General features: G+C 39.8%; 1 protein-coding gene and 1 long non-coding RNA gene across 7 annotated transcripts in view; one reads left to right on the top strand and one right to left on the bottom strand.

Moving 5' to 3' along the window:
- Window positions 1-6,321, bottom strand: part of LOC128909060 (uncharacterized) — a 33,527-nt gene extending 27,206 nt beyond the window's left edge. For 2 of the 3 annotated variants that reach the window (XR_008466211.1, XR_008466210.1), the window contains exon 1: window positions 4,879-5,661. This is a non-coding gene — a long non-coding RNA (uncharacterized LOC128909060). Of the gene's footprint in view, window positions 1-4,878; window positions 5,662-6,220 lie in introns of those variants that run through there. The other variant, XR_008466212.1, reaches the window with a different exon arrangement.
- The window catches only part of CSTF3 (cleavage stimulation factor subunit 3), a 50,777-nt gene continuing 42,764 nt past the window's right edge, over window positions 5,707-13,719 (top strand). The window contains exons 1-2 of one of the 4 annotated variants that reach the window (XM_054200228.1): window positions 5,712-5,957; window positions 7,889-7,973. In XM_054200228.1, coding sequence (XP_054056203.1) covers window positions 7,971-7,973 — 3 coding nt within the window. In that variant the 5' untranslated portion in view covers window positions 5,712-5,957; window positions 7,889-7,970. Of the gene's footprint in view, window positions 5,958-6,325; window positions 6,417-7,888; window positions 7,974-13,719 lie in introns of those variants that run through there. The other 3 variants (XM_054200229.1, XM_054200226.1, XM_054200227.1) reach the window with 3 other exon arrangements.

The raw sequence follows: 13,719 nt of genomic DNA, 5'->3' as shown, positions 1-13,719 counted from the left end.
CGCATTATAACTACTTCAAAAATACTTAGGTTACGAAGTCAAACACTCAAAAATTTGAGAACACTGCATTAGTGAACTGTGCTGCTGTATTTGTATACATTATTTCATCTTTATCCCTCTAGCTGCAAGGCTTGTTTTGGACTCCACTTTAATTCAGTACACAAATAGCATTATTCAGTTGGAGGGTTTTTTTGTTGGTTTGTTTTTTCATTTGGTTGGTTGTTTTTTGGGTTGGTTGGGTTGGGTTTGGTTGTTTTGGGTTTTTTTTAAACTTTGTTCTGCAATTTCAGTTTTTTTAGATTTCTTCTGTTTTTCTGCCTGGAAATTTTGTCCAGGCAGCACTGAAGGATGTCAGTCTCTCTCTGATTTTCAGACACTTGGACACTGTTGCAGCCTGGTGGCAGGCATGCAGGAATGCCATAGAAATGTCTGCTGGACATGCGAGACTGGCTGTGCACGTACTGGAGACCTGATCTGCACACTTACTATACACCCAAAGCATTCAGGACATATTGGACTCACTGTATGTAGACTATAAACGGTACACCCATAAATATCTGTCCACAAATCTTAAGAAAAAAACAATGTAACCCCGCCTCTAAGGCTATACAGCTGTTGGCTTAAACAACTTTCAGCACTATTTTCACTGCTTAATGTTTCATTATTAAAATACAGTTTTAAACAGAGAGAGACATCCATCTTCAGATTTCATTTCATTATGGTAAATTTTCCAAAGAATCCACAAGGTAATATAAATAAATGTTGATGAATACTAATACTGATCTGCAGCAGCAAGTAGTGTTACAGAAAGAAAAGAGAACAACTACTGACACTGGGAAAGAACACTAGCAAGACTTTAAAAAGCTTGTTCAGTATAAATGTGGATTATTTACACTTTTCTTGGAAAGCTGAAAAGCTGCTTACAAAAAATAAACTCGGCAATACTGTGTTAAATAGCATTAAATTATAGCCAATTCAAGCAAATTAATTGACGTTGAGGAGGCTAGAATTCAATTCATAATTTTAACATCTTATTACGCTATTAAAATACATTACTGCAACTATGCAGTCTGCTACAATTATTTTCCATTATTCACCCCAGTTATTCACTAATCCATTCACCTTTGTTTTCTGCTCATATACTACATTTCTAAATTGGTTTCACTCCTTAAATAAACTAATTTTAAAATCTGTCAAATTTATCTCAATTCTCCAAAAAAGAAACTTCTTTTGATTGCATTTACCTCTGCATGTCACTGATTCCCTTTTTAATTTCATAGCAGACTGTGATCATGAAGCCTGATTCACTGGGTAACAAGGGACACGGAATTTCATCCTTTGCTATTGCCGACATAACCTACTTTTCTGCACCTGTAATCTAAACACCTTTCATGACACGTGACCCTCTCTGCACTTTCCATATCGTAGACCTCTACTGGGAAGATAATCATGAGTATCTCAGACACTGGTGCCTGGAATAACACATGCAGTGTATGCCTCCCATGCCTTTCTTGTGCAGACTGCCTACAGTAGTCAAATGGGAAAGATGACAACAAAAGCCGTGAACTGGAAAAAAAAGCAGAATTAGAACAAAATAAGACATCTCCTCAACTACTGATGATAAACAAGACCACTACTGTATCTGGCAATATAGAAGCAGCAACAGATTCAATACCTGGGCTGCATCATTTTGACACATTAAGGTCTTCCGTATTCCAAATCCCACAGAACATGTATCAGTCTGACTGAGTCTCACATAATAAGCAAGTGGCTCACTGCTCCAATATCCTACTTCAGCATCTGTACATCATGTATTTAGAGCAAAGAAAGGCTCTCTATAGGGCTGTGCTGCACCTGACATGGGGATCAGAGTTAGAAAATACCCAGAATGAAACCTATTTCAGAGAATATTACTCAGGCAAGAGATCTGATGCCACAGCTCCTACCAGTCACATACCAATGCAAATAGTTTCACACGCTGACATTCCTGTCAGCTGAAGGGTGCTTACAGGATACCACTGCCTTCTCCTCCTCACCGCCCAAATCCCTGCAGCTGCTTCCTTCATTCTTCACAACAAACCCAGCAGTACCAGTGCAGAGCACAAGAAAACAAACCCAGCAAAGCATGTTAGCTTGGGTTTTGCTTTCTTCCTCATCTTTGCCATTGATGCAACCAATTAATGAGACACACCTCACTCTAAACCATCAAGTGGGGAGCAAAACCAGTTTGGCACAAAGATGAATTTCATTCTTAATTATGGCCTATGGGAATATAAATTTAGACTACCTTCTTATTTTAGTGCACAGAATTCCTATGCTGTTGTTAATTTAGAAATGTAAAAGGACAGATTATGAGCTCTATAGGGGTACTCAAGTACTCCAGAACTCTCAGATGAGGAAACAACAGGGCCCACCATCATCCTTGCCAATAGTAAGACAGGGTCTGTCAGTTTTCAGGTCAACATGTCTTCACTCTATGTATGCTGAAATCCAACTTAGAGGAGGGGTGACAGAGCCCACAGCCTCCAATAATATTATGAATGAGTGGGGAGGACAATCCCCAGCATCACCTGTGTTCACGTAGCTTGTGATTCAGCATTAACATATAGAAATTAATAGGGCAGTTCAAATCCAAGAGCTGTAAACATTCTCTCTAGCATTGAATAGACATAATTATATCTGCGAGTGAATCCTTTTTGAAAGAAGTTTCTGAACAATGCTTTTATGGTTATAGAGTTGCACAAAACCTGTGATTTCACAAGTAGTATTAAAAAATAATCTGCTGTGGCAGCTAAAATTACATGGAAGACATGTAAGTCAGCTCTATTTGATAACCACTTGCCCCAACTCTGTGAACGCCATTTCCTTTCAAGTTTGCTCCGCTTTATGGTTTGCCAAGATCTTGGCCTGGCAACCTTTAAGGTTCAACATCTATTTGTTTTAAGATCTCATTTTTTTCTAGTTGTTTTTCCCTAAGTGACACATAATTTTTGTATATTTTTTCCAAGAAAAATATTTAAGTACCACTGAACTGTAGGTATAGGTCTTCAATTCATGTTCAGTTTCAGATTTGTTTTCAATTTCTGCAACACTCACAGAGCACTATAATCCACAATAGCTTACTTGTTAACTCATAGCTTGCCATTAAATTTCGTGTCAATTACGGAACTAAGCATGAATCACTACAGCATAATACATATTAGCAATGTCCTGTTGCTTTGATATCACAAACCATCTGAAAATTAAAGTGCAGCCATCCCAAGCAGACAGGCCTGTAATCATGTCTTCACTGCTCTAGTTACCTTGGGCTAGAAGCCTTGAGCTACTCCACTCGAGATGACGCAGCTTGAGAAGGATGGGAAGAAACAGCCACGTTTTAAAACAACATCAGAGCTATGCAGAAGAAATTAGCAGCTAAGTAGTTGTAAGCTTAACTGCTGCATCCCCATTATTTGCCCTCTCACCATCAGCCAGAAAGCTACAAATCAGCCTGTCAAATGGGTCAACCAACACAAACTCACACTACTGAACTCAACCCAGTAGACTTTTATGAGGCCCAAATTTAAATTACAGTGAGGCAAAACTTGGGTTAACACTGTTACATCTAAACTCTAAATTTAAGAGAAGGAAACATCTTCAAAGTTACTTTGAAACATAACCTATCATTTACACACAGGTTTTGTACATAATACTGCCTCATGTGAGATTCATGCTAAAACATAAACATCATCATTATCACACAGTTGTGACGAAGTTCACATTTAACTGCAAAACAAGTCGAACTATTAGGGCTTAACTGGTAAGATACAAGATATCAATACGAACTTAAAATTTAATTTTCTTTCCATATATTACCTTTTAATTTTCTCCAACTAACACATTACAGAGTTAATACCATGTATTAGAGCTGCAGTTCATGCAAACTATCACAGCAACACTTGACAGAAAGGGAATTTTGCCTGACAGCTGGGATTTTGCCTGAGGTCTGTTCTATGCATGGAATTAGAGAAATCAAGAGCAACACCAGTTTAATAGATAGTACGTTATTTTATTACGTGGGGTGAGGGGCTGTAGGAGAGAAGGAGCAAAAGTCTAAATGACATTAGGCATTCCTCATTTTGCTCTTTACTGACTTGTTCTATGAGACAAGCAAGATGTCCTAGGTCTCGTCATCATTCAAAAACACCTTTATCATTTTATGAAACTGAATAAGGCAATCCCAAAACCACAAACAGCTAAAACTACATACTTGAAAAAAAAACACAAAGAACTAAAACAGGTCCTGTAGACCTAAGAATAACTCATATTACTAATTGGAAGTTTCAACAGCATTGTTTTAAGCAATTAATTATAAAGAATTGATTCATACATGGGAAATGGAAAAACATTACATTGATGAATTTGAAATGCAATTTTTTAAAATAAATTGTATTTATGTATTAAATGTTTTCAAAATTAAATCTGTTGTGACATGGAAGAAAGCCTACAAGAAACAACAAATTAGTCTGGTATCATAAAATCACTATTCTCTAAGAAATTGGAGGACAGTTTATTTATCAAGACAGATTGATAAGCATGTCTGTATTTCACTTCTGAAGAGTAACAGAATCAAAATTCTTCAATACTGAGAAGAAAAATGTTATTCCACAGATGGTCAAATAAGCATTTATGATCGGCTCCCTCTTCTTTTGTGGGAGTCAAGCTTAAGAAGGTTATGTATTGTGTTTTTCTAATGTCTTCTTTATACACAGTACTGTGGTTTAAGAATGTGACTTCTGGAAGATGAAGCATAAAGGAACCCAAGGAGTGCTGGTATCAAGTTACTTTAAGTATTTCTGCATAAATATGACTGTATTATACAATTTTAAGAACACTTACGCTGCTGTTGTGAAGGCAGCTAAGTCAGCTTTTGCCTTGGTATCTGCCAAGCCTCCTTCAATGAGTTTGTTTCATACAGGAGTTTCTCTGCAGTAGCCGATTCAAAGCCCTTCTCCCGCAGACAGACTGGTGATTACTTCGCAAATAAAATTAAGTAGCTTTAGGGGAAGCTGCTTCCTGTGTCCTTGAGGTCTTTTGAGACAAGGACCTCTTAGCCTGTCTTTTGAACTTGCCTCCTTGATCAACAACAGCTCTCGTGAGGTGAAAGAGATAGATGCACTCCTAGCAGACATTGCTGACGCTACCATAGATGGCTTACTGTAAAGAAGTGACTGTTCAAGAGGCAACGCTTCAGTAATGTAACAGCCCATGACGAGCCCACAGGGCCAGGGCTAGAAGTCACCAAAAACCTTCTACTTTCTGCCCAACGTCCTTCAGAGCCTCAACAACAAGCAGTCGGCCGGGACACAGCGACCGGCCAAAGGGAAAAAACGCCCACACTGCGACCCTTACGGGCGCCATGACCACAACTGCTGTGGCGCCCGGGGCCCCACGCGCCCGTCCTCCGGGGAGCGCCCCACTGGCAGCGTCGCCGTGCCCCTATGCGGCGGCGGTAGCCGGTGGGAGACGGGCCTGCCCCCCACAACGCCAGGAAAGGGGGCCCGGGCCCCGCCGTCGCCTCCCTCAGGCTCTTCCCATGGGGACGCGCGCAGTGACCGCTTCCGCCCCGCGCGCTGCCGTGACGCACTTCCTGCCGCTCTCTCCCCCGCGCCACACAGCGGCCGCTCAAAGCGCCGCCCCCGCCTTTTCCCGGCATCCCTCGCGCGGCGCGGCGCGCGCAGCTCCTCCCCCGCCCTCGCGGAAAGCCGGGCCGCAGCCGCTGCGCCGCCATTTTGTTGGTAACGCTGCTGGAGCTCCGGCTGGTGCGGCCGGGGGAGCTGCCCGCGGCGGCGGCAGCGCCAGCGCCGGGCGCTTTTTAAAAAGGGTTGTTTTGTTTTTTTTTTTAATCTGTCCGGGGGCTCCGTGCCCTAGCCCTGTTTTAACACGCCATGTCTGGAGAGGGAGCTGCCGGCGACCAGGTGAGCGGGAGGAGGGGGGTGAGGTCGCAGGCCTGAGGGGAATAGTGGGGGGCTAGAGATGGTGGGGTGGGCCCGATGTTGGCTTAGTGTGGCCGCGTGGTGTAGGCCTCGGCGGGAGGAGCGGGGTATGGGGCCGGCCGGCGCCTGCAGCCGCCGTTGGGCTATCGGCCGCGGCGCGGGCCGGCCTGGGGGTGCTAAGGGGAGCCCGGCCGGGGTGCGGGAGCGCGGCCTTCGCCTCTTCCCGTGCCCCTCGTACGCCTTACCGGTCTCCTCGGCGGCGCGGTCGGCGAAGGGCTCCCCTCCCCCACCGCACACACCCATTTTGAGGAACTCGGGTCTGTTCCGTCAGCGAGGCGTTGCGCCGGGGTAAGGGGGTGCGCGGAGCCGCTCCCAGCGCCCGCCTTCGGTCAAACCGGTAATGCTCCGAAAAATATGCCTTTCTCGGCCTTCGCGTTTCTGGTAAGCAAACTTTAATTCAGGTCGAGGCGGACAATAGACGGTTCAGTGAGTTTCGCTTTCCCGATCTCATTTATTCGTGGTCGTTGAGTACACGCACTCCAGAAGAAAACTGAAATTTGGATAAGCTGTTTACATTGATATATTTCCAGTGTTTTGTGTGAACGTGTGCGCTTAACGTATAAGATTGTGTCCCTCTTTAACAATACCCTTTTCCTCCGGAATAGGGCATTATTAAAACACCTTTAAATTAGAAACAATAAAAATATGTTTATTTAATAAAGAATCTTAGAATCTTTATGATACAGCATTCTTGCTGTTGGGGGGGGGGAATAACTACTGTTTCAGTTAGTTTTGGCTTGGGTTTCTTTAATTATACTAAAATACATATTTATCATAACTTATTATTTTCTAGGCAGGTGCAATCAGTGTTGTATGTCACCTTTTAAAATCTGCTATTACCATGAGCTATCTTGCACTTACTGACATGATTTCTCTAAACAGGTCTTTTTAATAGTTAGGGCTATGTTTAAAATCGGTATCAATTCGAGCAGTGGCAATGAAAGTTCCTGACTGAGGGAGGAGTGATTGATAACGTTGTGGTATGCCTTAGTGGCCAGTGTAGCCTTCAAAAATGCTTAAAATTAAACTGATGACTTAGTGCTCCCTTAAGAAGCTTTTCTTTGTAGAATGTCATTATCTTTACAAAACAGGTTATGTTTCTGTGTGTCTGGGCCTGTACTCTGAAAGGGTGGTGTATAAACTCTTTGTAAGATCACTAATTCTGGGGGTGTAGGAAAGACAAGTGCTCAGAGTGTTAAATACCCAGTTTCTGTCTCATTAGGAAAATATTCTATGAATTACCAGCCTGTATGCTCAAAGCTGGTCAGGTTAATAAGTATATTTGTAGTACATTTTATCAAGAGATTCTAAAGAATAGTTTACTTTATCACTAGGTAGGTGGCTAAAAAGAAGTAGGAATATGCTACAATAAAATTTTTATAATCCTGGTGTGTAATATATCTCACATTTAAGCTTACCCAGTCCATGTATTTTTTAAAAGATTACATTGATGTTTAATTGCATAATTAAACTGCTAGTTAAAGTAGTGTGTTTGTTTCTATAGCTTGGAATATGTTACTATTTAACTTAAAAACTCTTTTAACAAGGTTGTATTTTCTTTTGTAAGGGAGAATTTAATATGCAAAAGGTGGAGTTATTGTCTGTATACTGAAATAAAAGCTGTTCTGGAAAGTAACAACTTTAATATCGTGATACCATATCACAGAGAGTTTTAGCATTCAAAAAACTGCAAATCATTATTTGTTGCCTGTATAAAGCATGTAGTTTAACGTATGGCTTGGTTTTGTTTTTTTGATCCATATTAAGGTTCATCCTTTTTACCCATTGTGATTACTGTTTTCATGTTGTGTGCAGTTAAAATAAAAATATTAAAAAACACAACTGTTTTATAGGTTGGGTTGGATTATTTTTTTTCCTACTCCATCTTTATGAAGGCCTCTGGATTCTGATTTCCTAGAAGACTCTAATTTTGCTATGGTCAGTTACCTCTGTTCCATCAGTTTGCTTCAGTTTCAGTGACTTATCATTTACAAATTTTTTTTCTTACCTTGGCAGGCTTCTGTTTCTTAGTCCTAATGTTAAGGCAGGCCATAATTTGATAGCAATGTCTTTAGCAATACTACCATGAAGTTTTCTGCACTGTAGGCTACCACTCACCCAGTTGCGTAGTGAGGGAGGTGTACCTTAACTATGTGTTAATGCCAGTTTCAGTGTGGTCTTACAGAACATGGTATACCTAAATTCACTGTGTCTCTGTGGAAGAAGGAACAACAGAGCATTGTGAATGGGGCAGTTGTGCCTTGCTCCCTTCCCCACACTGCAGCTGCTATATACTGTAATCTAGTGCTATCTGAAGGGCTCTCTGACTTTGCGTGCGCTATATTCTTATGGCTATAAATGTTCCTTTCTGTAGGAAGCTGAAGCTTGGGTTGTGTCTGGCTTTCCTGTTTCAGGTTTCATCTACTGCTTCCATGACCAGCTTCTGAGTTTTTGGGTGCCATTTTCATTGACAGTCACAGAGATCAATATAAAGGTGTGACTGTACAGTTAATTTGCATCTACATTGTGCATAAGATGTGTACATGGTAGTGTATGATGCAGATGTTAAAGATCTTTGAGAAATCAAAATTGGTAGCTCTGACTGACACTGAGAGGCGTCTGCATCTTGCTTCCCAGATCTGAGAGTCTGGAGGGGACTTCCAAAAGCAACCAGGTGAATAACAAATTGCCATTCTGTCTCTAGCAAGTATGAAATTGTGGTAGCGCGGGAAGGAGGAACAGAGAGTGGAATGCTGATGTGGGGAGGGTAGGAGAGTAAAGGTATTGTAAGGTTAAAGACTCAGCTGGGGCTTAGGAGGCTTTATTCTATCAGGTGCAGTGCAACTGAAATGTGGCTTTTCTGCCTTTAGACTGAGCTTAGTTTCAGGCATTGTTAGGGTGCTTTAGTGTGTATAGCAGGAGCCTAAAGTATGTTATGTAGATTGTCTCCTCCTTGCATCGTTATTGTAGAACGGACTGGGGCAGAGGGGCACAGAAATGTGGTGTTGCCACCACTATTGCAGTATATTTAAAATTCTTACACTGTGTTAACTATGCTGGACCCAAATTAATTTCTGCAGAACCATTTTAGTGATGTCAGGAATTAAAATCTGTTAGGTCTCTGCCATACTCCTGGCAAAGCATACATGATGTTAAACAAACCAGAATTTCCAAGGTCATTTTTTAGAATACCAAACACTTAGCCCAGTCTATATCATAGAAATCCACATTTGTAGACTGAAAGGCTACATCTGCCAGGGTTTGCCAGAAAATTCCCTGACCAGCTCATCCCAGTCTCTTCATGTGTCAGTTACAGAGCATACACAATTGCACCTACGTATGTCTTCACATTTTTCTGTACCTTAATGTACACATCTAGTTTCATTTCAGTTGTGTGGTGGTTGTTTCATGTACTCTCTAGCAAGACCTAAATTAGTTGTGCTCTCTGCCTCTTTCTACCATGGCAGAACCACTTTTTCTTATCCACTTAGTAAATATGTAATTGCCAGGCATCAATTTTGTCTGAAGACTTGATGCAAATTTTGCTCTACTCCTGCATTAGTTGCCTTCTAATCTTTTAGCAGTCATTTCTGGTTTCTTACTTCTTTTTTTTTTTTTTTTTGTCCCTTCCTACTCCTTCCTCTCATTCATGCCATGTGCCTGTTTGATATAGTACATGGTGTAAGTTTCTGAATTCTAAATGCAATAGTAAATGCTATTGTAGTTAACTGTAGTTTAAGAAAGTGCAAGGATTGATAAGGTATAACTATAGTGTAGTGAAGGCATGTGTTACGGAAGAAAGGATTTTAAAACTTGTTCTGTGCACATACAACTATAACTAAACTTTAAGAAAAAAACCCTAGGCTAGTTAAACCTGTAAATTAACCTAGCTGAACAACTAACAATGCTTGTTAAGTTGCATGTTAATATATTTGAAATTACATTCGTTGGGTCCATTACAGTCCAGGCTATGCTAAACTGTGCAACAGCCGGCCAAAACCTCCAAACAGTAGCTTGTGTCTTAATGGACATAAAACTCCTTTTGGATGTTGAACAAATTTGACTGAGCTAGCCATTAAAATGACTGTCTTTTTGTGTATAACTCTCTATATGTCTTGTTTGTAGAAGTTCTCATTTCATAATTAGTGGTGGTTTTAAAGCATCTTAAACTGGCCACTTCACAGGTGGAACAGCTGTTTAAATACATTTCATTTTCACTGCAGAAGATCCTTTTGTGGAAACAGGAGGATGCTTTAAGCAATTGGATGCATTAGGTGGTGCAAATAGTTGAAAGAGGTGTTTGGCTAGGTATTTTCTTACACGCTTGGAGTCATAAGGGTTCGTTCTCAAAGGCCAGGGGAAACTCTTAACTGTTGCTTTATCAGTAAGGTATAAACCAAGAATTTTTCTTGGAAGGTGATTGTTAAATAACTTGTAAATATCAGAAGTCAACTTTGTTTCTTCTGATCTTGTTTCCTCAGACATCCATTATGAATTCAATATTGGATTTTGTGCATTTGGTGTATTTTGCAGGAAAGGGGCTCCTAGATTTCTCGTTGTATAATTTGGTTTTAGGTCTTTTCAAATTTTGGAAACTGGTCATAAAGACCCTTTTTACACTCTTAGTATCTGTGAAACTAAAAACCTATTGCTATTTATCTGTGTATAAATAATAAAAGGGAAGCTGTGAATCAGACTAGGTTGTAGTAATACAGATACTTGTGGTCATGGAACCTTAAGTGATAAAATAATTCTGTGACCTTCAGAGGATTGTTTGTGGGACAGGAGCCCAATTACGTGGGTATACTGAGGTATACTGAGAACAATTATCAAAAGCAGAGGGGGAAAAAGTATTTTTCAGATTTGTATGCAACAGTTCTTTGCAGAATTTATTTCTTTTTCAGGCATTAAAGAAAAATTAAAAGCCGATATCTGTATGATTGGCTGCAGTTTTATGGTAGTTTAAGCTGATCTAAGTTGGGACCGCTGAAGTCCTGTATGGTTTTGCATCGTTTATTCTGCATCACATCCGATCCTGAAATCAGGGAACTGAACCATTAGAAGGTTACTCCCTTTTCTAATACAATTACTTTTGTGCTGATTTAACTCCCTGAACTGGGTTGTTACAGGATGAGATTGACTCAAGTGCCTCTGTTAACCAGGGGGAAGGACTGAAAATACTTAACTAGGGGTAGGATCATGGCAGCAAACAAACACCCAAGAATTAAGTATTCACAGTTTTGGATATTGGCAGTTGTACAAGCAGTACAATGAAAAATACAGAATCAAAAGCCACATGCCATTGATAATGGCAGATCTAAGCACAGAGTGCAGTTAATGTGCAGTTTTCATAACTGGGATCAAATATCTTTCTGGCTATAGTTGAGCTAGGTTAAAAGTCAAGCTCCTTGTTCCCTTTCACTGTGTGCTTGCGTTAGATGTTAGTCCTCACAGATTTGATGTGTAATTGAAGGCATCTTTGCTTACACACCTAATTCTGGCAAAATGGTCCAGACTGGAAATCCTAAGTGTGGATTTCTCCAAGTTATTAGGAGCGATTATTTGTAAAGGTGCAAGGCAATGAAGCGTTATTTTCACTCAGATAGAACCAGGACACTGATTTGCCTGCAGTGTCATGTGCCTCTCTGAAATATGGATGGCTTTTATCCATCCTGGAGATGGGTAGGGACAGGAGAGGGAGTACTCACTGGCCTTAAGAAGTTGAGTGTTTTCTTACGTATGCCATAAGCAATTCCAAGCAGTCCTGTTTAAAACCCTGATGATATAGTTATTTTCAAATCTGTAGAGCTTCTGTAATTTTTGTCTCATATAACTGCATGGAGAACTTTATCTGCTGCTGCTAAGTGAATATTTGCTAATTTAGGAAATCAGTCTTTCATTTTTTTCAATAAAAGAATGAACATTTTATTATGCATCATACACAGATTAGGAGTCCTGTATCAAACATACAAAATTCATGTAGGATTGCTATGTTTATGCATCTTATCAGCATCTGGTTTTTCCATCAGCTTAACTTATATCAACCTTTGAGTTTATTGCCCTGTTATCTCTAAAGGTGAAATCAAATTCCTGGAAGCCTTAACTGTTTCACTGCAATGTCAGCTGAGTTTTGTGTGTCACATGGAAAGGTTTGAGATAACACAACTGAACTACTACTAAAATAGTTGAGGTGTGTTTCAGTGGCCCAGTCTTTTTCTTCCTGTTTGAAAGTCACTACTAACAGTGCAGGCCTCTGTGCTTCAGGAAATGCTTCAGTTGTTTTTGTAGGGTGGGGTTGGTTTTTTTCATTGTAGCTGACATTAATAGTACTCCTGATAGGCATTTCTATCTAACTGAATGCAGAATAATTATATGCTTGATTGAATATTTGAGACAAGTAGATTTCACTGAGATGGAATATAAAGAGAAACAATGCTTACCACTGATTTGGGCAAATTTGAAGTAGTGCTTTATTGAATAAAAACATTTCAACTTTGGGTGATCTGTAGAGAAAACTTACATAAATAGTCTTTAAACTTTGGAAATTTCAGCTTCGGTGCTGTCTTCTATAAGCTGAAATATGTTTATGCACGTCATTTTGGAAGAAATAAAACCACTAGTTCATTTCATACTGTGTTTTGCATGTTAACCATCTATCAGTTGAACTATAATATGCAGTATTATAGAGTCAGAAATTTCATGGATTTAGTGATGAAAAAATATTCATATGTAAATTTATAAATTTACTACTTCTGAGTTGACAACTTTGAGCTACTAATTTTTTTTTAATCAAATTACTTTTATAATTTAATTTGCTGTGGGACATGGTACTTGCCTTTTGAGCTACGCTGTTTTGCACTGAGAAATGCATGTTAAGAATGACTCAGACTGAATCAAAAAGAGTAATGGTCTTTAAACTTCTATAAAGCCCCTCCTACAGATTTTTTTTTCCTTTTCCCTTTCATGCATGGCTGCTATTATATGTCAATTTAACAGTTCTGCAACATTTTTGATCATTTGTCCATTTTATAAGTAAATTTAATTTTAAAATCTTTTAAGGGATATGCCTTGAATTATATCCTGCTAGTAGGACTGACACAAAAACTGGTAGTGCTGAAAAATATTCAACAATATTGTAGCTTTAAGTGATCAAGTTGAATTGCAATGCATAACATAAGCAACAAAAGCAGGAGGGCAACAAAAGCAAAGGAGCAGAGCACTCCTGAAAATATGGTTAGTGGTCCTAAGTAACTCAGGCTTGCTGCATTTCCTAGCCCCAGCTTTTTCTTTTCTTTTTTTAAGTCACTGTTTTGTGCAGTACTTCACTGTCAGCTTGTCTTCATATAATGCCATTGTAAATGGTCTTCCAGCAAAATCGATTAATAATACCTTGGATTTGTATTCTTGCAATATCTGCTTTCCTTCAGGAGCGATGTGCAATAGTGATGCACAATAGTGCTGCCTGTTAATTTTACTGGAAGTCATACCTCTGTAGTGTCTAGTTACTTTCTGTTTCCCTTTGTAAGTGTGTGATGGCACCTTTGATAGACAGGAGTATCGGTTCTCTCTGTCCTGTTTACTGTCTTTCATCTTCAGAGCTATGTATTGACCTAGATCTAATATTAAGAATTAGTATTACTTCCTTGAAATACTCTTGTAGCAATTGACAGGGTTTTATAGAGTT

This window comes from Rissa tridactyla, chromosome 4, assembly GCF_028500815.1.
Source record: "Rissa tridactyla isolate bRisTri1 chromosome 4, bRisTri1.patW.cur.20221130, whole genome shotgun sequence".
NCBI lineage: Eukaryota > Metazoa > Chordata > Aves > Charadriiformes > Laridae > Rissa > Rissa tridactyla.
Note: the sequence above shows the minus strand (reverse complement) of the source record. Positions and strands in the feature narration are given on the sequence as shown.